Raw genomic sequence first — 24,544 nt, 5'->3', positions numbered from 1 at the left:
AATGAGTCAGCCCTTCCAGTCTCTCCTTTCGTGACAATTTTGCCAGTTTCTAACCCTCTTTATCCTCCCATCTCCCCTCCAGACAGGAGATGCCAACACAGTCTCAAGTGTCCACCTGATACAAGTAGGTCACTCTTCATCAGCATCTCTTCCCTACCCATTGTCCAGTCCCTTCCATGTCTGATGAGTAGTCTTCGGGAATGGTTCCTGTCCTGGGCCAACAGAAAGTTTGAGGACCATGACCGCCGGGATTCTTCTAGTCTCAGTCAGACCATTAAGTCTGGTCTTTTTATGAGAATTTGGGGTCTGCATCCCACTGATCTCCTGCTCCCTCAGGGGTTCTCTGTTGTGCTCCCTGTCAGGGCAGTCATCGGTTGTGGCCGGGCACCATCTAGTTCTTCTGGTCTCAGGATGATGTAAGTCTCTAGTTCATGTGGCCCTTTCTGTCTCTTGGGCTCATAGTTATCGTGTGACCTTGGTGTTCTTCATTCTTTGCTCCAGGTGAGTTGAGACCAATTGGTGCATCTTAGATGGCCGCTTGTTAGCATTTAAGACCCCAGACGCCACATTTCAAAGTGGGGTGCAGAATGTTTTCATAATAGAATTATTTTGCCAGTTGACTTAGAAGTCCCCTTAAACCATGGTCCCCAAACCCCTGCCCTTGCTCCGCTGACCTTTGAAGCATTCATTTTATCCCGGAAACTTCTTTGCTTTTGGTCCAGTCCAGTTGAGCTGACCTTCCGTGTATTGAGTATTGTCCTTCCCTTCACCTAAAGTAGTTCTTATCTACTAACTAATCAGTAAATAACCCTCTCCCACCCTCCCTCCCTCCCCCCCATAACCACAAAAGTATGTGTTCTTCTGAATTTATACTATTTCTCAAGATCTTATAATGATGGTCTTATACAATATTTGTCCTTTTTCCTCTGAGTAATTTCGCTCAGCATAATGCCTTCCAGGTTCCTCCATGGTATGAAATGTTTCACAGATTCGTCACTGTTCTTTATCAATGTGTAGTATTCCATTGTGTGAATGTACCACAATTTATTTAACCATTTATCCATTGATGGACACCTTGGTTGCTTCCAGCTTTTTGCTATTGTAAACAGAGCTGCAATAAACATGAGTGTGCATATATCTGTTTGTGTGAAGGCTCTTACTTCTCTAGGGTATATTCCGAGGAGTGGGATTTTTGGGTTGTATGGTAGTTCTATTTCTAACTTTTTAAGAAAAGGCCAGATAGATTTCCAAAGTGGTTGTACCATTTTACGTTCCCACCAGCAGTGTGTAAGAATTCTAATCTCTCTGCAGCCTCTCCAACATTTATTATTTTGTGTTTTTTGGATTAATGCCAGCCTTGTTGGAGTGAGATGGAATCTCATCGTAGTTTTAATTTGCATTTCTCTAATGGCTAATGATCGAGAGCATTTTCTCATGTATCTGTTAGCTGCCTGAATATCTTCTTTAGTGAAGTGCGTGTTCATATCCTTTGCCCACTTCTTGATTGGGTTGTTTGTCTTTTTGTGGTTGAGTTTTAACAGAATCATACAGATTTAGAGATCAGGCGCTGGTCGGAGATGTCATAGCTGAAAATTCTTTCCCAGTCTGTAGGTGGTCTTTTTACTCTATTGGTGAAGTCTTTAGATGAGCATAGGTGTTTGATTTTTAGGAGCTCCCAGTTATCTGGTTTCTCTTCATCATCTTTGGTAATGTTTTGTATTCTGTTTATGCCTTGTATTAGGGCTCCTAAAGTTGTCCCTGTTTTTTCTTCCACGATCTTTATCCTTTTAGTCTTTATGTTTAGGTCTTTGATCCACTTGGAGTTAGTTTTTGTGCACAGTGTGAGGTATGGGTCCTGTTTCATTTTTTTGCAAATGGATATCCAGTTATGCCAGCACCATTCGTTAAAAAGACTATCTTTTCCCCAGTTAACTGGCACTGGGCCTTTGTCAAATATCAGCTGCTCATATATGGATGGATTTATCTCTGGATTCTCAATTCTGTTCCACTGGTCTATGTGCCTGTTGTTGTACCAGTACCAGGCTGTTTTGACTACTGTGGCTGTATAATAGGTTCTAAAATCAGGTAGAGTGAGGCCTCCCACTTTCTTCTTCTTTTTCAGTAATGCTTTACTTTTTTTTTTACTTATCCGAGGCTTCTTTCCCTTCCATATGAAGTTGGTGATTTGTTTCTCCATCACATTAAAAAATGTCATTGGAATTTGTATCGGAAGTGCATTGTATGTATAGATGGCTTTTGGTAGAATAGACATTTTTACTATGTTAAGTCTTCCTATCCATGAGCAAGGTATGTTTTTCCACTTAAATAGTTCCTTTTTAGTTTCTTGTAGTAGTACTTTGTAGTTTTCTTTATATAGGTCTTTTAATCTTTGGTAAGAATTATTCCTAAGTATTTTATCTTCTTGGGGGCTACTGTGAATGGTATTGATTTGGTTATTTCCTCTTCGTCGTTCTTTTTGTTGATGTAGAGGAATCTAAGTGATTTTTGTATGTTTATCTTATAACCTGAGACTCTGTCAAACTCTTCTATTAGTTTCAGTAGTTTTCTGGAGGATTCCTTAGAGTTTTCTGTGTATAAGATCATGTCATCTGCAAATAGAGATAATTTTACTACCTCCTTGCCAATCCGGATACCCTTTATTTCTTTGTCTAGCCTAATTGCTCTGGCTAGGACCTCTAGCACAATGTTGAATAAGAGCGGTGATAAAGGGCATCCTTGTCTGGTTTCCGTTCTCAAGGGAATTGCTTTCAGGCTCTCTCCATTTAGAGTGATGTTGGCTGTTGGCTTTGTATAGATGCCCTTTATTATGTTGAGGAATTTTCCTTCAATTCCTATTTTGCTGAGAGTTTTTATCATAAATGGGTGTTGGACTTTGTCAAATGCCTTTTCTGCATCAATTGATAAGATCATGTGGTTTTTGTGTTTTGTTTTATTTATATGGTGGATTACATTAATGGTTTTTCTAATATTAAACCAGCCTTGCATCCCTGGTATAAATCCCACTTGGTCATGGTGGATTATTTTTTTGATATGTTGTTGAATTCTATTGGCTAGAATTTTGTTGAGGATTTTTGCATCTGTGTTCATGTTGTTCATGAGGGATATAGGTCTGTAATTTTCTTTTTTTGTGATATCTTTACCTGGTTTTGGTATCAGGGAGATGGTGGCTTCATAGAATGAGTTAGGCAGTATTCCGTCATTTTCTATGCTTTGAAATACCTTTAGTAGTAGTGGTGTTAACTCTTCTCTGAAAGTTTGGTAGAACTCTGCAGTAAAGCCATCCGGGCCGGGGTTTTTTTTGTTGGGAGTTTTTTGATTACCGTTTCAATCTCTTTTTTTGTTATGGGTCTATTTAGTTGTTCTACTTCTGATTGTGTTAGTTTAGGTAGGTAGTGTTTTTCCAAGAATTCATCCATTTCTTCTAGGTTTGCAAATTTGTTAGAGTACAATTTTCCGTAATAATCTGATATGATTCTTTTAATTTCAGTTGGGTCTGTTGTGATGTGGCCCATCTCGTTTCTTATTCGGGTTATTTGTTTCCTTTCCTGTATTTCTTTAGTCAGTCTGGCCAATGGTTTATCAGTTTTGTTAATTTTTTCAAAGAACCAGCTTTTGGCTTTGTTAATTCTTTCAATTGTTTTTCTGTTCTCTAATTCATTTAGTTCAGCTCTAATTTTTATTATTTGTTTTCTTCTGGTGCCTGATGGATTCTTTTGTTGCTCACTTTCTATTTGCTCAAGTTGTAGGGACAGTTCTCTGATTTTGGCTCTTTCTTCTTTTTGTATGTGTGCGTTTATCGATATAAATTGGCCTCTGAGCACTGCTTTTGCTGTGTCCCAGAGGTTTTGATAGGAAGTATTTTCATTCTCGTTGCATTCCATGAATTTCTTTATTCCCTGCTTAATGTCTTCTATAACCCAGTCTTTTTTCAGGAGGGTATTGTTCAGTTTCCAAGTATTCGATTTCTTTTCCCTAATTTTTCTGTTATTGATTTCCACTTTTATGAAGTTGTGGTCTGAGAAGATGCTTTGTAATATTTCGATGTTTTGGATTTTGCAAAGGTTTGTTTTATGACCTAATATGTGGTCTATTCTAGAGAATGTTCCATGTGCACTAGAAAAAAAAGTATACTTTGCAGCAGTTGGGTGGAGAGTTCTGTATAAGTCAATGAGGTCAAGTTGGTTGATTGTAGTAATTAGGTCTTCCGTGTCTCTATTGAGCTTCTTACTGGATGTCTTGTCCTTCTCCGACAGTGGTGTGTTGAAGCCTCCTACTATAATTGTGGAGGTGTCTATCTCACTTTTCAATTCTGTTAAAATTTGTTTTATGTATCTTGCAGCCCTGTCATTGGGTGCATAAATATTTAATATGGTTATATCTTCCTGGTCAATTGTCCCTTTAATCATTATGTAGTGTCCTTCTTTATCCTTTGTGATGGATTTAACTTTAGAGTCTATTTTGTCAGAAATTAATATTGCTACTCCTGCTCTTTTTTGCTTATTGTTTGCTTGATATATTTTTTTCCGTCCTTTGAGTTTTAGTTTGTTTGTGTCTCTGAGTCTAAGGTGTGTCTCTTGTAGGCAGTGTATAGACGGGTCGTGTTTCTTTACCCAGTCCGTGACTCTCTGTCTGTTTATTGGTGCATTTAGTCCGTTTACATTCAGCGTAATTATAGATAAGTATGTGTTTAGTGCCGTTATTTTGATGCCTTTTTATGTGTGTTGTTGCCAACTTCATTTTTCCACTTACTTTTTTGTGCTGAAACATTTTTCTTTGTAACTTGTGTGTTCCTCATTTTCATAGTATTTGACTTTATGTTTGCTGAGTAGTTACATTTTTCTTGGTTTTTATTTTGAGTTATGGAGTTGTTATACCTCTTTGTGGTTACCTTAATATTTACCCCTATTTTTCTAAGTAAAAACCTAACTTGTATTGTCCTATATCGCCTTGTATCCCTCTCCATATGGCAGTTCTATGCCACCTATATTTAGTCCCTCTTTTTGATTATTGTGATCTTTTACATATTGACTTCAATGATTCCCTGTTTTGAGCGTTTTTTTTTTTAATTAATCTTTATTTGGTTTTGTGATTTCCCTATTTGAGTTGGTATCAGGTTGCTCTGTTCTGTGAGCTTGTGTTGTGCTGGTATCTGATATTACTGGTTTTCTGACCAATTTCCTTTAGTATTTCTCGTAGCTTTGGTTTGGGTTTTGCAAATTCTCTAAGCTTGTGTTTATCTGTAAATGTCTTAATTTCGCCTTCATATTTCAGAGAGAGTTTTGCTGGATATATGATCCTTGGTTGGCAGTTTTTCTCCTTCAGTGCTCTGTATATGTCATCCCATTGCCTTCTTGCCTGCGTGGTTTCTGCTGAGTAGTCTGAACTTATTCTTATTGATTCTCCATTGTAGGAGACCTTTCTTTTATCCCTGGCTGCTTTTAAAATTTTCTGTTTATCTTTGGTTTTGGCAAGTTTGATGATAATATGTCTTGGTGATTTTCTTTTTGAATCAATCTTAAATGGTGTTCGATGAGCATCTTGGATAGATATCCTTTCGTCTTTCTTGATGTCAGGGAAGTTTTCTGCCAAGAGATGTTCAACTATTCTCTCAGTGTTTTCTGTTGTTCCTCCCTGTTCTGGGACTCCAATCACTCGCAAGTTGTTCTTCTTGATAGAGTCCCACATGATTCTTAGGGTTTCTTCATTTTTTTCCATTCTTTTATCTGTTTTTTTTTCGGCTATATTGGTGTTAATTCCCTGATCCTCCAGATCTCCCACTCTGCATTCTAATTGCTCGAGTCTGCTCCTCTGACTTCCTATTGCGTTGTCTAATTCTGTAATTTTATTGTTAATCTTTTAGATTTCTACATGCTGTCTCTCTATGGATTCTTGCAACTTATTAATTTTTCCACTATGTTCTTGAATAATCTTTTTGAGTTCTTCAACTGCTTTATCAGCGTGTTCCTTGGCTTTTTCTGTAGATTGTCTTATTTCATTTCTGAGGTCATCCCTGATGTCTTGAAGCATTCTGTAAATTAGTTTTTTACGTTCTGTATCTGGCAATTCCAGGATTGTATCTTCATTTGGGAAAGATTCTGATTCTTTAGTTTGGGGAGTTGTAGAAGCAGTCATGGTCTGCTTCTTTATGTAGTTTGATATCGACTGCTGTCTCCGAGCCATCACTAAGATATTGTAGTGATTTATTCTATATTTGCTCCCTGAGTCTTATCTTGTTTTATTTTCTTTCAATATACACAGATGGGCTACTAGATTGCGCTGTCTTGAGTGTTGTAGCCCTTGACTCACTTATGACCTATTAGCAGCTGGTTTGGGCTCTTACCAGATATATAAGCCTGAGTCTATTCACTGTTCTTGAGTAGAATCTGATTTTGAGTCATCAAGTGTGTGATGCAGAATGTCACCTATCCACCTCGAGAAGTAGTGGTGATAGTTGTGTGCACCAGATTCTAGTAGCAGCTGGGGTTCACTCTCCAGCGGGGGCAGGATGCTGACAGTCTTCCCGCAAGTGTCAGTGAGGTAGGTGTGTCTCTTTTCCTAAAGCACCTTGGTGGGTGGGCTCTGCAGCTGTACCTTAGGCCCCCAATGCAAGTACCTCTACAGATTGGTAGGTGTTACCCTCCTTAGACCCCTAAGGCAGGAGGCTAGGTGGTCTGGGGGGAGCTTCAGCCCTCGGTTCCCTGTTGTGGGTCAGTGAGGGCTCTGTTGAATACGCAGAGATATCAGACCTGGGAAACTTGTCTTTCCAGTAAATCTGCTAAAACAATTGCAGTCAGATCCCTATCAGAAATGCTTTTGCATTGTAATAGCCACCTTGTTCCCTGTAGGGATGAAAGCCCGAGACTGTGGATCACATATGCTTGTTTGGAGCTGGTTCTGTGTTTTTAGTCCAATTAGGGAAGGATTTTTGGTCCCTGGGTTTTTTGTAGTTGCTTTTCTCAGGCCAGGAGAATGGGTTAGGAAAAGACAAAAACAAAATGCAAGAAAGAAAAACCGCAGAGCAGTTTACTTTCTGGCTCAGCAAATTCCAATGTTAATGAAGCCGCCTGGGAAGGGGAGGGGAGGGTTCAGATAAATAGGAGAGAGTAGCACCCTGGAATATAGACAAAGTTACTTATCTTGGTTGGGATGACTGTTTTATCTGAGATTCCTGAGGGACGCGTTGTCAACTGTGTGCGCCGACTGGGTAGAGATTGCCCCCGAGGGTCAGGCCTGCGTCCCGTGCTTGCGGTGTCTCAGAAGCCGCGGTTAGTTCCTCCGCTCCCAGTCCAAAGCCCAGCGCCAAGGTTCCCCAGTGGGGACTCCGCACTCCCGGCTCCAAAACCAGTCGCTTCCTCCCGGTGACTTATCCTCCTGTCAGCTGCGTGGCTGCGCTGCCTGCATGCACTGGCTGGGCTTCCCCCGAGGTCAGTTCAGGGGGATGCCGTGCTCAGCTCCCCTGCGCCCAGTCCAAAGCCCGGCGCCAAGGTTTCTTGACTGGGACGCTGGCTCCAGGCTCCGAAAACAGTCGCTGCTTCCCCGTGGTTGTTCGTCCTCAGTCTCTGTCACTCAGGTCAACTCTTTAAATCTGTGTTTGTTGGTCAGGGTTCATGTGATTGATTCACTTGTTTTTCCGAGTCTTTGTTGCAAGAGGGATCCGAGGTAGCGTCTGCCTCGTCAGCCATCTTGGCCCTGCCTCCTGCTTTCTTACATAAGTACATGTTGTCATTGTTAGGTGCCGTCGAGTAGCTTCTGACTTATAGCGACCCTATGTACAACAGAACAAAACACTGCCTGGTCCTGCACCATCCTAATTATTGTTGTTGTGCTTGACCCCATTGTTGTAGCCACTGCGTCAGTCCATCTCGTTGAGGGTCTTCCACTTTTTCGCTGACCCTCTACCAAGCATGATGTCCTTCTCCAGGGACTGGTCCCTCCTGGTAACATGTCCGAAGTATGTGAGATGAAGTCTCACCATCCTCACTTCATGAGCATTCTGGGTGTACTTCTTCCAAGACAGATGTTTCTTCTTCTGTTATATTCAATATATTCAATATTCTTCACCAATGTCGTAATCCAAAGGCATTAGTTCTTCTTTGGTCCTTTTTCATCATCCAGCTTTCACATGCATATGAGGTGATTGAAAACACCATGGCTTGGGTCAGGCACACCTTAGCCTTGAAGGTGGCGTCTTTGTTTTTTGTTTTTTTTAACACTTTAAAGAGGTCTTTTGCAGCAGATTTGCCTAATGCAATGTGTTGTTACAGAAGTACATAAGATCTATCAAATGCCCTGAGAAGGGAGCTTTTGTATTTTGGACAGAGCAGATGGGCACTGTGATTGGTGACGTTTGAGGGCCTGTTCTGGAGCAAGAGCTACAGGGAAAAGCAGAGTCTATGGGTGACAACGACTTTTTTCCACAGTGTGGGCTGAGACCCCTGTGCGGAACAGCCCAGCCACAGGTAGTGAGCATTCATTCAGGTCCAGGCCTGGGCTGTGCTCTGGGTCACAGAGATGAATCAGGCCAAAGTTGTATGTTGGGGGAGCTCACAGGCCAGTGTGGAAGACAGATGTGAAAACACTTAGAGTCCAGCGTTGTAAGAGCTGTCACAGAAGTTACATAGGAGAGAGTGGGAGAACAGGGTGGGAGAAGTACCCCAAAGGAAAGGATACTGGGACTGAGTCCTCAGTGTGAGTGGACGTAGGCCAGGGGAGGGAGGGAGGGAGCCACACGGGCAAAAGCACAAGGTAGGAAGCAAGGTAGGTAACTTGGAACAGGGTAGTAAGTGGAGTCAGAGCATGAAGGGGGCAAGTAAGTGCCCAAAGGTGAGGCCCTGGCCCATCACAGGAGCTGGCCTGAGCATAGCAGAGGGAAAACTCAGCTGATGATACTTGGAAATCTCATTTTAAATGCCACCTCTTTTATGAAGCCTTTCCTTACCACCTGCTCCCCCCAGCCAGATGTGTGATCCACCCTTTGAGTTGAACCGTTTAAGTGCTGTATGTCTTATATTCTGTTATGTGTCATCTTATCCATTTAGCCTAAAGCTCAAGATCCTTACAAGGCTCTTTATGATCTAACCCTTATTTACCTCTCCAGCCTCATCTCTCACTTCTCTTTGTGTGCCACCCTGTAGCCAAAACAACCTTACTGAACCAAATAAGTCTCCAGGAACACACCATACCCTCCTGCCTTTGTTCACTCTCTTCTCTCTGCCCTGAAGAAGATGCCCCTCTATCTGACTTCTCATCCTCAAGGTTTGGCTCAAGTATCTTCTTTTTTCTAGAGTCTTGTCTGAGCCCCTGGCTAGATTTGATGCTTCCTCTGATTTCCCATAGACCTTTGGGCTTTCCTTGTCACAACATTTCATATTAATATTTAATATTCTGACATGCGATCTTTGTTAGCTAAATCATGTATTATTTAGAATGCTTCAGTGGCTTCCTATGACTTCCAGCATAAAGACTAGAATCCTTAACGTAGCTTATATGGTCTTTGATAGTATGACTCCTGCCTACTTCTCAAGCGTCATTTCTTGACATGGTATTCTTTCTTCAGCCACTCTGACTTTCTTTCAGTCACTGGCGTGTTGTCCTTCTGCCTGGAATGCTCTGCCCACTTCACCTTGCTTCACCTAAGTGTGTGTCCTTAAGGTTTGGCTTAAACTACACCTGCTTGTGGAAAGCTTTACTGATCTTCTACGATAGGTTAGATCCTCTTGTATCCGAATATTCCTCATTTATATCCTTAATTGCAATTATAAGGAATCATTTGTGTGACTTTGTTTTGTGACCGTTTTCCCTACAAATGCACCATTTGTCAGTCAAAAAATATTTATCGAGTTTATTTTTCATGACAGGGACTGCGCCAGATGATGGGTGGATGATCCCTGCCCTCATGAAACTTACAGTTTAGTGGGGAAACCAGGGCTATGCTTGTCTGGTTCACTATTGAATCTCTACGTCCTTACCCCTGGCACATGTAGGTTCTCACTAGATCATTGTGGAAGGGAGCTGGGTTGCAGAAAGCAAATTGGTGTTTAAGGATTCTAACTGTTCTTCATGTCTATGGAGGCGTGAGGAAGTGTCTCTGGGGTTGTCTGCGGAGCTACCTCAGATGTACTGTGGTGCCTGTGTTCCTCTCACCTTACGTATCCACCCGTTTGCTTCCTAGGTTTGCTGAGGCAGCTGCTGAAGTATGACCTCTTTGTGACCATGATCATGAACAAATCTGCACTGCCAGAAAGTGCTGAGAGTGTCGAGGGGCTGCCACGAGAGACCTCACTGCCTTTGGTGCTCAAAAAGGTAGTTGTCTTGTGATGCGTGGTCTCCAGGTTCAATAACAAGAGGAACTAAATGTCTCTTGGACCTTGTCATAGTCCACCATCCCTTCTATCTAGGATTTCCAAAAGTTTCCTTATTGGCCAAGATGATATGCTGTCACAGGACTCAGAGCAGGTTTCTTTTCGATAATTAAGTTCTTATCTTTGCATCTTCCCCTTCACATTGGGATGCCTGAGAATGGAGAATGCATACAGCAATAGAAACAAAGCCACCTCAGTTGTTTTAGGTATAAAACTCAAGTTTCTCAACTTGATACCAAAAGCTCTCTTTTTCTGGACCTTGCCTATCCCTTCAGCCTCCTTTACCTGTCCCCTCCAAAACCTGGTGCTCCAACCGTATACACCTTTTCTCTGGCCCTATACATGTAGGTCATCCTACCCCTGACCCTGTACAGATGCTCTGCCCTTCTGCTGTGAGCCTTTCCCCCTCTTTGTCTGTTGATCTCTGATTCAACCTTTAAGGCCTGCAGGCCTCCCTTGTCGCTCCAGGTATTTTAGGCAGACTATGTCCCTCTGTCACAGTGCTGACCTGACCATATTGTGATTGGTCGACTGGGAGCTTCAAGGCAGGACCTGAGTCTGGCCGTCTCTCTAGTCAGTGTTCAAAACAGGGCCTGATGGAGCTACAGATCCTCGTATGATATTGGGGTGATTGATCAGATTGTGGGGCTCTTATTCAGGAAGGGAGGGAGCCCTGGTCACCATGGGAAAGGGACAGTCAGGGATAGATAAGGTAGATATTACAAGATAGCCAGAGCAAACTGCTCTTCCTTTGGTTCTCTGGGGTACCTCAAGAATGGTCCATGCAGGACCTCTGAACTCCGGAGATCAAGTCCTGAGTCTCTGAACCAGATAATCTTATATCTGTGTTCATTTCTCTGCTGCCGTCCTAGAGCTTGTGGTAGCATCTGGTTAGAACATTTCATCCTGGGCTCAGCAAAATGGATCTTGTGTCCTCACAGGAGAGCTACCAGGCATGGTAGTGGCAGTGGCAGGGAGTGTTTCCCAAGCGGAGAGAACTTTTTGGGAACATGAATCTGGGTTTACAGGTCTCAGTCTCCATCCATATGTGGAGACTGTTCTTCTGTTGGTAATTTTGGTTGATCATGATTTTATTTTATTACAGCAACTAGCAGGGTTGGGATTAGGGTGAGGCAAGTGAAGCATTCACCTTGGATGCAAAAAATTTAAAGGAGAGCTAAAAAAACTCAGCACTTAAGATAAATCATATTTAATTGCAATATTAAAAAATAATGCAAAAAATTCATGATAGGGTGGGCATTTGGGGACCATAGTTTCAGGGGACATCTAAGTCAATTGGCATAGTAAAATCTATTAAGAAAATATTCTGCATCCCACTTTCGAAAGTGGCGTCTGGGGCAAGTGGCCATCTAAGATGCATCAATTGGTCTCAACCTACCTGGAGCAAAGGAGAATGAAGAACACCAAAGACACAGGGTAATTATGAACCTAAGAGACAGAAAGGGCCACATAAACCAGGGACTACATCAGCCCGAGACCAGAAGAACTAGATGGTGCCCAGGTACAAATGATGGCTACCCAGACACAGGGAACACAACAGAACCCCTGAGGGAGCAGGAGAGCAGTGGGATGCAGACCCCAAATTCTTGTAAAAAGACCAGACTTAATGGTCTGACTGAGACTAGAATGACCCCGGAAGTCATGGTCACCAGACCTTCTGTTAGCCCAAGTCAGGAATCACTCCCAAAGCTAACTCTTCGGACAGGGATTGGACTGGACTATGGGATAGAAAATGATACTGGTGAAGAATGAGCTTCTTGGATCAAGTAGACACATGAGACTATGTTGGTATCTCCTGTCTGAAGGGGTGATGAGAGGATGGAGAGGGTCGGAAGCTGGCCGAATGGACACGAAAAGAGAGAGGGGAGGGAGGGAATGTGCTGTCTCATTAGGGGGAGAGCAATTCGGAGCATATAGCAAGGTGTTTATAAATTTTTGTATGACAGCCTGACTTAAAGCACTATAAAAGTTAAAAAAAATAATTCATGATAAAATATCAAAATTAAAAAAAAAGATAGGACTGGCGTGTTTCCTTATACTGCCATTCTGGCGTTCTGTGATTACCGGAGTGTAAGGCTACTTTTTTGTGCTGGTGATCAACTTACTCTCCAAAGATTCAGATCCATGGAAACATGCTGTCAATGTTTGTGTTCCTGCTGTTGCGACATTGATTCATTCCTTTAGTCAAGAACCTACCAAGCACTAATATGATGTGTCAGTCACTGTGTTAGGCACTAGGAATACTGTGCTATGTGAACAGACAAGTTTCTTGCCCTTGCTCCCCGTAGAGTCTAGTGGGGAAGGGAGATAATAGATGAGTAAATGAACTTGCCCTCAAACATTGAGCAGCTAAAGCAAAAGGAAGAAATGATGAAGTAAAAGAACTGAACAGACGATTTCAAAGGGTGGCTTGAGAAGGCAAAGTAAAGTATTATAATGACATGTGCAAAGAGTTGGGGATGGAAAACCAAAGGGGAAGAACATGCTCGGCATTTCTCAAGCTGAAAGAACTGAAGAAAAAGTTCAAGACTCGCGTTGCAATAGTGAAGGATTCTATGGGAAAAATATTAAACAATGCAGGAAGCATCAAAAGAAGTTGGATACACAGAGTCATTATACCAAAAAGAATTAGTCGACGTTCAACCATTTCAAGAGGTAGCATATGATCAGGAACTGATGGCACTGATAGAAGAAGTGCAAACTGCGCTGAAGCCGTTGGTGAACAGTAAGGCTCCAGGAATTGATGGAATGTCAATTGAGACGTTTCAACAAATGAGTGCAGCACTGGAAGTGCTCACTCATCTATGCCAAGAAATTTGGAAGACAGCTATCTGGCCAACTGACTGGAAGAGATCCATATTTATGCCTATTCCAAGAAAGGTGATCAAAACAAATGCAGAAATTATTGAACAATATCATTAATATCACATGCAAGCAAAATTTTGCTGAAGATCATTCAAAAGTGGCTGCAGCAGTATATTGACAGGGAACTGCCAGAAACTCAGGCCGGATTCAGAAGAGGATGTGGAATCAGAGATATCATTGCTGATGTCAGATAGATCCTGGCTGAAAGCAGAGAATACCAGAAGGATGTTTACCTTTGTTTTATTGACTGTGTGGATCCTAACAAATTACGGATAACATTGCGAAGAATGGGAATTCTAGAACACTTAATTGTGCTCATGAGGAGCCTGTTACATAGCCAAAGAGGCAGTTGTTTGGACAGAACAAGGGGATACTGAGTAATTTAAAGTAAGGAAAGGTGTACGTCAGGGCTGTATCCTTTCATCATACCTATTCAATCTGTATGCTGAGCAAATAATCCAAGAAGCTGGACTATATGAAGAATGGGGCATTGAGATTGGAGGAAGACTCATTAACAACCTGTATTATGCAGATGACACAACTTTACTAACTGAAAGTGAAGAGGACTTGAAACACTTACTGATGAAGATCAAAGACTGAAGCCTTCAGTATAGATTACACTTCAACATAAAGGAAACAAAAATCCTCACAACTGGACCAATAAGCCACATCACGATAAATGGTGAAAAGATTGAAGTTGTCAAGGATCTCATTTTACTTGGATCCACGATCAACAACCATGGAAGCAGCAGTCAGGAAATCAGAAGACACATTGCATTGAGCAAATCTGTTGCAAAGGACCTCTTTAAAGTGTTGAAAAGCGAAGATGTCACCTTGAAGACTCAGGTGCACCTGAGCTAAGCTGTGGTATTTTCAATCCCATTATATGCATGTGAAAGCTGGACAATGAGTAAGGAAGACTGAAGAAGAATTGGCACCTTTGAATTGCAGTGTTGGCGAAGCATATACCATGGACTGCCAAAAGAATAAACAAATCTGTCTTGGAAGAAGTACAACCAGAATGCTCCTTAGAAGCAAGGATGGCGAGACTGCGTCTTACATACTTTGGACATGTTGTCAGGAGGGATCAGTCCCTGGAGAAGGGCATCGTGCTTGGTAAAGTACAGGGCCAGCGGAAAAGAGGAAAACCCTCAACGAGATGGATTGACACTGGCTCCAACAGTGGACTCAAGCATAACAACGATTGTAAGGATGGCACAGGACTGGGCAGTGTTTTGTTCTGTGGTACATAGGGTCGCTATGAGTACGAACCAACTCAGTGGTACCTAACAACAATAACAACAAATGAACAAGCAAGATAATCATAGATTGTGATAAGCACTATGAAGGAAACAAAGGACACAAGATAGAGTAGTGCAGGAAGCCATCTACAGGTTGAGTGGTCAGGCAAGGCCTCTCTGAAGGGCTGAGGTTTGAGTTGATGCTTGAAGATGAAAATAAGCCAATGATATGAAGAGTGGCTGTAACGGGCTCAAGCATAGCAGCGATTGTGAGGATGGCACAGGACTGGGCAGTGTTTCATTTTGTTGTACATAGGGTCACTATGAGTCGGAACTGACTTGATGACACTGAACAACAACATGAGAAATGGTGTTATGGATAGAATCATGTCCCCTAAAAATGTGTCAACTTACCTAGGCCATGAATCCCAGTATTGTTTGATTGTCACCCATTTTGTCATCTGATGTGATTTTCCTGTGTGTTGTAAATCCTACCTCTATAATGTTAACGGGAGCGCTGGTGGTGCAGTGGTTAAGAGTTTGGCTCCTAAACAAAAAGGGTGGTAGTTTGAATATACCAGCTACTTCTTGGAAACCCTATGGGGCAGTTCTACTCTGTCCTTTATGGTCGCTATGAGTCAGAACTAACTTAACAGCAACGGGTTTTTTTTTGGGTTTTATGATGTAACGAGGCAAGACTAAAGGCAGTTATGTTAATGAGGCATGAATTAATCTCCAAGATTAGGTTGTATCTTGAGTCAATCTCTTTTGAGATATAAAAGAGAGAAGTGAGCAGAGAGATAGGGGGACCTCATACCACCAAGAAAGCAGTGCCGGGAGCAGAGTGCGTCTTTGGACCTGGGGTTTCTGCACTGAGAAGCTCCTAGACCAGGTGAAGATTGATGACAAGGACCTTTCCCCAGAACCCACAGAGAGAGGAAGTCTTCCCCTAGAGCTGGCACCCTGATATTGAACTTCTAGCCTCCTAAACTGTGAGAGAATAAATTTCTCTTTGTTAAAGCCATCTACTTGTGGTATTTCTGTTATAGTAGTACCAGATGACTAAGAAAAATGGGTTGAGAAGCATTTTGGCAGAGGGAGTAGCAAGTAAAGACTGGTAAAGAAAGGGCTTGGTATGGTCTAGAAACAGATGGAGACCAGCGGAATGGGAGGGTGGGTGAGAGGTATGGGGAAATGATGCAAGATGAGGTGGAGTGATCAGGGACAGGTTATGCAAGCCTTGGTAGGTCATGGTCAGTAATCGGACTCTTTTAAAGATAGATTTCCATAATTAATTTTTTTATAATAGAGAAAAAGAGTTGGAGTATTTCCTTCTCAACACGGTAAGGCATATGCATGTTAAACCAAGAATCATTGTTTTGATCATTAATGAGGAAATACCACATTTCATTGATTCTAAGGCGTATTTTTTTCTCCCACATTTTAACAGCTATGAAACTCAGAGACATCTTACCATGAATAGTGTGTCATTTCGTCATCAGTTTAATCGGTAGCACTTTTTCTTTCTTAGGGGGCGTCTTAGTGGTCCTGTAGTGGTTTCCCCAGTTCCAGAATATATAATTGAAATAGACATACTTAGCAACATGCAGAATCCCTGACATGTGGAGTAAGGGTTATTATGGTAGGAAAAGCCAAGTGGAAGCCATTAGAGCTGCCCCTACCTAGGAAAATAGTAAACCAAAAACAATACTGCATTCCTAGGAGGGATTGCTGAGATTAATGCCACCATCAACGACTTGAAGGATGCAGGGATGGTGATTCCCACCACATCCCATTGAACTCACCTATTTGAACTGTGCAAAAAACAGATGGATCTTGGAGAATGACAGTGGGTTCTCATAAACTTAACCAGGTGGTGACTCCAGTTGCAGCTGCTGTTCCAGATGTGGTTTCTTTGCTTGAGCAAATTGACCCGTCTCCTGGTACCTGGTGTACAGCTGTTCATCTAGCCAATGCCTTTTCTTGATCCTGGTTTCAAAGTATCAGCAGAACCAGTTTGGCTTCAGCTGGCAGGACCAGTACTATACCTTCACTGTCCTACCTCAGAGGTATATCAACTCTCTAGCCCTATGTCATAATTTAGTCCACAGGGACCTTGATCACCTTTCCCTTCCACAAGATGTTGCACTGGTCCATTACATTGATGACATTATGCTGATTGGACCTAGTAAGGAAGAAGTATAAATGACTCTAGACTTAACTGGTATGACATTTGCATGCTAGAGGATGGGCAATTAATCTGTCAAAAAGTCAGGCGCCTTCCACCTCAGTGAAATTTCTAGGGGTCAGTGATGTGGGGGATGTCGAGATATTCCTTCTAAAGTCAAGGATAAGTTGTTGCATCTGACCCTTCATACAACTAAAAAGGAGGCACAACACCTGGTGGGCCTCTTTGGATTTTGGAGGCAACATATTCCTCTTTTGGGTGTGTTACTCTGGCCTATTTATCAAGTGACTCAAAAAGCTACTAGTTTTGAGTGAGACCCAGAACAAGAGAAGGCTCTGCAACAGGCTCTACTCTGACACTTGGGCCATATAATCCAGGTGATCCAGTGGTTCTTGAAGTGTCAGTGGCAGATAGAGATGCTGTTTGGAGTCTTTGGAAGGCCCCTTTTGGTGAATCACAGTGTAGACCCTTAGGATTTTGGTGAAAGCCATGCCATCCTCTGCAAATAAATACTCTCCTTTTGAGAAACAGCTTTTCATTTGTTGCTGGGCCTTGGTAGAGACTGAACGCTTAACCGTGGGCCACCAAGTCACCATGTGGCCTGAGCTGCCCATCATGAACTAGGTGTTGTCTGACTCACAGTCATAAAGTTAGCAGCTCTTGATCATTATATGGAAGTGGTATATACGAGATCAGGCTTGAGCAGGACCTGAAGGCACAAGTAAGTTACATGAGGAAGTGGCCCAAATGCCCACGGTCCCCACTCCTGTCACATTACCTTCCTTCTCCTAGTCTGCACCTGCGGCCTCATGGGGAGTTCCTCACGATCAGTTGATTGAGGAAGAGAAAACTCGTGCCTGGTTTATAGGTGATTCTGTGCATTATGCAGGCGCCATTTGCATGTAGACAGTGTCAGCAGTGCAGCCCCTTCCTGGGATTTCCCCGAAGAACAGTGGCGAAGGAAATCCTCCCAGTGGGCAGAACTTGGAGCAGTGCACCTGGTTGTTTGTTTTGCTTGGAAGGAGAGATGGCCAGATGTGCGACTGCATACTGCTTCATGGACTGTGGCCAGTGTTTTGGCTGGATGGTCAGAGACTTGAAAGTAACATGATTGGAAAATTGGTAACAAGGAGGTATGGGGAACAGGCATGTGGCGCCTGTACACATCTCCTTAAATCATACAATGACAGCCACTCCTGTCATTGCCAGTCAGCTCAACAAAGTGGCCATAGTGGCAGGGATGGAGGTTATGCATGGGTTCAGCAACACGGATTTCCACTCACCAAGGCTGACTTGGCTTTAGCCACTGCTGAGTGCCCGATCCATTGAGTCCCCAGTATGGCACCATCCCGAGGGACAATCAACCAGCAACCTGGTGGCCGTTGATTACATTGGTGGCAGTTGATTACTGTCATGGAAAGGGTAGCGTTTTATTCTTATTGGGGTAGACACTTACTCTGGATATGGATTTGCTTTCCCTGCAAGCAATGCTTCTGCCAAAATTGCCATCTGTGGACTTACAGAATGCTTTTTCCACTATCGTGGTATCCCACACAACATTGCCTCAGATCAAGGAAGTCATTTCACAGTAAATGAAGTGTGGCGATGGGACCATGCTCATGAACTTCACTGGTCTCTTACTTGCAAAGTTTTTGTTTCCTGTCCCTGCAACTCTATGCTCTGCAGGTCTAGAGGTCTTCGTTCCAAAGGGAGGAATGCTCTCACCAGGAGACACAACACTCATTCCATTGAACTGGTGGTTAAGAATGCTACCTGGCCACTTTGGGCTCCTCACGCCTCTGGATCAACAGGCAAAGAAGGGAGTTAGCATAGTGGCTGGCGTGATAGATCCTGATTACCAAGGGGAAATGAGATTGATATTACATAAGGAGATAAAGAAGGGTATGGAATACAGGAGATCCCCCAGGATGTCTCTTAATACTACCATGCCCTGTGATTAAAGTCAATGGAAAGCTACAGCACCTTAATTCTGACCTGATTACTAATGATCCAGACCCTTCAGGAATGCACGTTTGGGTCACCCCACCAGCCAAAGAATCACGACCAACTGAATGCGAAGAGAGGATGGAATGAGTAGTGGAAAAAAAAAAAGGTAGTTCTAAATACCAGCTGCGACCGTGTGACAAGTTGCAGAAACAGAGACTGTAATTGTTACAAATATTTCTTCCTTATTTTTTGTTATAGGTATGTGCGTGTTGTGTGTATATATATATCTATATATATACGTATATATGTGTAGATAAATATATTCAAATATCTTTGTTTTCTTCCCTCCCTTATTCCATTACTTATCGTAAAATACAAGATGTAAACTGGGCAGCATTTTGTTCTGTTGTACACATAGGGTTGCTATTAGTTGGAACTGACTCGACAGCAGCCAACAACAGGAACGAAGGGGACTAGTACATTTTCGGTTGTACACATGTTAGTTGTATCCCATTAGGTGCAAGTATGACTTTATAATTGTCTTTACTTAGAGATTGTGTATGATTTAAGGAGATGTGTACAGGTGCCACGTTGACAAGGGGTGAACTGTGATGGTTAAGGGTATGTGTCAACTTGGCTAGGCCATGATTCTCAGTGGTTTGGCTTATATTATGTAATCATTTCCATTTTGTGATTTGATGTGATCAGCCAATTAGTTGGATGAGAACTTTCCTTGGGGATGTGGCCTGCATCCGATATATATGGATGTTCTGACAAAGCTTGCCCTCTCTCGATCTTGCATGCAACTTGTCATCCTCTGAGCCCTGGTTCATGGGATGTGAGCCAGCAGCCTACTGCCTAACTTGCAGATTTTGAGCTCATCAGCCCCTGCAACCGCCTGAGTCATAAGAAGCTTCCAGACGGACACCTGACCCAAGGATTTGGGACTCGCCAGCATTCACAACTGCCTGAGCCATTTCCTTGAAATAAATCTCTCTCTCTATACTTATATATATGCTTCACTGGTTTTGATCCTCCAGAGAACCAGCCTAAGACACCAAGTTCCCAAGGAGCAACCTTGCAAGCAGGCCTTTGTAAGCATAGCAGTCTGAGACCTGCTACGTTAACTCTTTCTGTGCACTCTGTAAGTGAGGATCATAGCAGAGCCTTCCCTTGGTGTGCCACAGGGTTGTTGCAAACATCAAAAACAGATAAGGGCTAAGAAAGTACTTTGGTCAAGGAAGGCCTGAGCACTTCTTGGTGATGGTCTTAGTGTTCTTTGAGTGCCATTGGTGGATTTTACATTGTGGCCTTTTGTTCTACTTCTCACCTGCTGCTGCTCAGAGAAACTTCCATAGATGATGACTACTCTTCCTAAGCACCACCCTTGCCTAGTGCTGAGCAGTGCCTGAAGGAGCCAGAGATGAATTAGGCTCCTGCCCCAGGTGCTCAGGTCAGTTCCCTCTGGTCCTGCCAGTGCTGTGACTGGGGCCCTTTGCTCCTGTTTCTTCAGCTTCTCCTGTCTAGAGATGAGACTCTGCAGGTGGCCAGTGCCCACTGTATAACTGCGGTGCTGGTCCACTCCCCAGCGAAGCACGCCCCAGCCTTTATCCATGCCGACATCCCAGGTAGGGGGCCTTCTAACCTTCTCCGAGGACCCCAGAGCTTTGACTGGAGACCTGTGGGTCACAGCAGGGGCACCAGCAACAGCTTTGTTGGTGGTCCTTTGATAACCAGACTGGAGGGGTGGGCTGGTGACAGGTACATGACAGACTCTAGGAAGTAGGCTTCGTGCAGTCTGAATTCTCGTGCCATGGAACTCTTGTATAACCTTGAACAATTTGTTCCTGATCTTTGTCATTTATTTCACCAGTAGGAATAAAAACCACAGGAAGGACCGTGGACCAGGCAGGCAAAGGGAACCAGTGTTTCCCAAGGGCCTGTTATGAGCTGGGAAAGATTCCCTGTGGTACAGTGCTTAGGTCCTCAGCTTTGCCATTTTATGGCTAAAAAAGTGAGGCTCAGAGAAGGGAAGTAACTGGCTCAAATCGACAAGGCTAGTCTTCGCCAGAGATGGCATATAAACTCAAGTCTCTCTCTGGCTCTAAAAGCTCTTTTCTCTGCATCATGCTGCTGCCCATTCTGAGAATTAGGAGACCCGAATTCCAGTCCCACCCCTACCATTAACAGTGCCTCTTTCTGGGCCTCAGTTTCTCCCTCTGTTAAAAGAAGAGGTTAGTTCATAATCCTGAGGGCAGTTCCAGGTTTGTCTGTGAATGGATGATCATGTCTCTTGGAGAGTGTGTGTGAAGAGATGAAATAACAGGAGTGAGATGCTGAGTAAATCCAGGGCACCAGCGTTAGTTAAGGGGTCGTGATCACATAGCTGTCGTTCACTGTTGTCTTCCTGTCTACCTGGCCAGAGTTCCTCTTTGAGCGTCTCTCCTCTTCCAGCGAAGTGCTTGTCTGGTCCGTGTACAGCTGCTTGATACTCCTGGCTGAAGAGCCGCTCTTCTTCTCCAAGTGCCACACGGTGTACGGTTGGTAGTGGGGTCCTGTAGGAGCTCTGGGGTGGGGAGACAGCATTTTGGTGACAGGGCTCTAGCCCCCACCTTGGAGGGGTTTTAGGTCTGGTCATTTCCGTCAGCCGAAACTCATGACCGGATTCCACATGTAAGCATTGATATCCATACACGACTTACAGAATTCAAGTGGTTCTCCTGGTCACTGATTAATAGCAGTAGAATTGCCTCTGGACTCATGGTGACCTTATCTGTGTTAGAGTAGAACTGTGCTCCATAGGGTTTTCCATGCCTGACTTCTCAGAAGTAGATCACCAGGCCTTCCTTCCAAGGTACCTCTGGGTAGACTTGAACCTTCAAACTTCCAGTTAGCAGCTGAGAACATTAACTAGATCTATATCACCCAGGACCCCATTCACTGGTTAGCAGAAGTATCTGCATGTAGACCTTTCAGCAAGAGAAGGACACTCCTATTAGCCACTAAATGAATTCCTGCTGCCCTTAAGAACAGCTTTAAACGTGTTACTCAGCCTTGGATTCAATTCTTGCTGTGCCCCAGGTATCTACAAGTTAGTCCCTAAGTTTTGCTGAGCCATTGTTTCAGAGTTCCTTGAAACTCTCCGTTCTTGATGATTCCTTCCTTGTCTGGGACTTTTAAAATCATACAGGTTTTTTATTGTAGGCTTTTGACTAGACACGTTCAGCGATTCATTTTATGTTCTTTGTCCCTATTCTATGCCAGGTACCAGGCTGAGACCTGGAGATTTAGAGATACAGATAATGTGGTCCCTGCCCTCATGGAGCTTGAGCTCAGGAAGGGGAGACGGGGATGTAAACAGGCAATTTCAGTACTAGCTGATTGGAGGTCTGTTAGAGGGAAGTCCAGGAACTGTGGGAGTTCAGAGATCCCACTCAGCCTGAGTGGTCAGGGAAGACTTCCTGAAGGAGTGGAGGTCTGACCTGACTCTGCAAGGGGGAGTGGGAGTTTGCCAACTAGCGAAGCATACCTCCAGTGCCAGGGTCCGTGCTATGGCTTGTCGGGGGTGCCGGAGAGGTAGTGATGTATCAGATGGGGGCCTGCTCTCAAAGATCTCACATTTAGCCCGTCAGCTCAGTCTTGTCAGGGCCCCTCCCCGAGGGGCCTCCAGCCAGTATGTGCTGCCCAGCACCTGGCACCTTTCCTGGGTGGGCAGTGAAGGAGCTACAGAGAGAGTGCTAATCCCTGGGATCTGCCATGTCATCCCCGAGGCAGGCATCGAGTCGGTGGTGAGGAGCCTACAGGGCAGCCTGAAGGTGAACAACGCTGAGCTGCACAAGCAGGGCCTGCTGCTCTTTGCTGAGATCCTGACTCGGTGAGCAAAGCTGTGGGAAGTCAGGGTGAAGGGGCCAGCCCAGAGAAGGGAAAAAGTGAAGGATTTACCCCTGGTGGGGCCAGTGATAGGAGCAGTTCACTCACTTGTCCCTCATTTGCCGTCTCTCAGGCAGCCAGAGGAGATCAAGCTGTTCACAAGCTCAGCCATGTGCCGAGATGCAAGCCGTGCCCTGCAGGAGGCAGTGAGCAGCCCCGTGCTGGAGGTGGCAGCTGAGGCAGTGAAGGCCGCTTCAGCGTTTCTGAGGTGAGAGACCCAGCAAGGCTGGTCTTCCCACACCTGCCTGTACCTGAGGCCCTGTCAAGGCCAGAACAGCTTCCAGGGGTACTTGCTTTTTGGCTAGGGAAATTGTCTTGAATTCTCTCTTTCCTCAAATGCCTTGATTCTGTTCTCTCTTTTGGAACTCCTGTTCAGATGTTGGATATCCTGCATTGGTTTTCTGGCAATTTCCCATCTTTTTATCTTTATGTATAAACTTCTAGGAGATTTGCTTGACTTTATCCTTCAACTCTTGTATAGAGTGTTATATTTCTGCTTTCATATTTTTATTTGGAGGAGCTCTGTCCAGTTCTCTGAATGTTTCTTTTTTTAATTGCATTTATTCTATATTTATTTCATGGATATAAAATCCCTGGGATCTGCCACTTTTCTCATCTCTCTAAGGAGAGTTTTTTTGAAGTCTTCATTTCCCTTCATAGTATCTTTCAAGTTGCTTTTGTTTTGTTTTGTTTTCTGTATCTTTTTCATCGTGGAAGCTTTCTTCCAATGTCTAGTGATTTTTGTCTGTCTTCTCATACTTAAGGATGGGGCACTAAAAAGCTGATGGGAAGTTCTGTGTATACAAGTGGGGCTTTTCGATCGTGGGTTTCACTGAGGAGGAGCTGGCTGGGCCATTTTCTTGGGGAGACCCTGATGTCAGTATCTAGCTCTGCCCTCTCAGCCTGACACATTACCAGATGACACTCTTTGGTCTCTTGCGTGAATGGAATAAGCCTGATGTCCAAGTTCTGGGAGCCAAATGAGGCCCTCAGCATTCACTATGTAAACTTCACTTTATCCCCCAGTTTTCAGCACAATACCTTCTCTCACAATACCTTCCTCTCTTTTACCTTCTTCAGAGAATAAACTTCAGTCTTGGTCTGGCGGAGGATCATTGCTTGGCTGTACGAAGTGGGGAGAGAGCTGGAGGTCCCACTGCTTTTAAACAAATTTGTGACCAGTCTTTCTGTTTCCGTCCAGACTGTGCCCCCACCTCCAGAGGTACTTGGTGCCACTATTCCCTCTTCCTTTTGAAGGGTTCCAAATGTAAATCAGGTTACTTCTTGGCTTTCCCCACTGCTGGCTTAGGGGACAGCTTTCTTAGATCTGCTAAATCTGTTACTTCCGGAAGGTTATCATCTCTTCCGTGTTCTCTTTGTCCTTTTGGATTTATAACTTTTTTAGAAATCCTTTTGCTTTCATTTGATAAGGAGTACCAAAACCAAGCCCAGCTCCGCTGCCATTGAGCCTGTTCCGACTCCCAGCAACCCTATAGGACACAGTAGAACTGTCCCATAGGGTTTCCAAGGCTGTACCTCTTTATGGAAGCAGACTGCCACATCCTTCTCCCACTTGATAAGGAGTGGCAGAGGAAAATACACCTGTCGAGTCCATCGTCTTTAACCAGAAGCTGGCCGCTCCTCAACACCTGTGATCTGCAGAGTTCTACCTCTGGGTCTCTCGGTATAGTTTCTCCTTGAGTGCTCCCCTCCGCTCACAGAGCTTCAGCTACTAGCTGTATGCTGATGATGTTCAAGTCTGTTGTTCTAAAGTATTTCGATTCATTTCCTATTGCTGCTGTAATGAATTGTCACAAACCTAGTGGCTTAAAACAACAGAAAATTATTCTCTTACAGTTCTGGAGACCAGAATTCCAAAATCAGGATCACTGGGCTGGAACCAAGGGGTCAGCAGGGCAGTGCTCCCTCTGGGGGCTCCAGAGGAGAATTCATTTCTAACTTCTGGTGGC

At 43.7% G+C, this 24,544-nt stretch overlaps 1 protein-coding gene across 1 annotated transcript in view; it reads left to right on the top strand.

Moving 5' to 3' along the window:
• The window catches only part of MEI1 (meiotic double-stranded break formation protein 1), a 122,541-nt gene that overhangs the window by 19,592 nt on the left and 78,405 nt on the right, over positions 1 to 24,544 (top strand). Inside the window, exons 7-11 of the mRNA XM_064283440.1 lie at positions 10,193 to 10,323; positions 20,158 to 20,272; positions 21,068 to 21,184; positions 22,419 to 22,518; positions 22,648 to 22,782. Coding sequence (XP_064139510.1) covers positions 10,193 to 10,323; positions 20,158 to 20,272; positions 21,068 to 21,184; positions 22,419 to 22,518; positions 22,648 to 22,782 — 598 coding nt within the window. The remainder of the gene's footprint in view (positions 1 to 10,192; positions 10,324 to 20,157; positions 20,273 to 21,067; positions 21,185 to 22,418; positions 22,519 to 22,647; positions 22,783 to 24,544) is intronic.

The sequence above is a fragment of the Loxodonta africana genome, chromosome 4, assembly GCF_030014295.1.
Source record: "Loxodonta africana isolate mLoxAfr1 chromosome 4, mLoxAfr1.hap2, whole genome shotgun sequence".
NCBI classification, from domain to species: Eukaryota; Metazoa; Chordata; class Mammalia; order Proboscidea; family Elephantidae; genus Loxodonta; species Loxodonta africana.
This window is presented reverse-complemented; position numbering and strand designations above follow the sequence as displayed.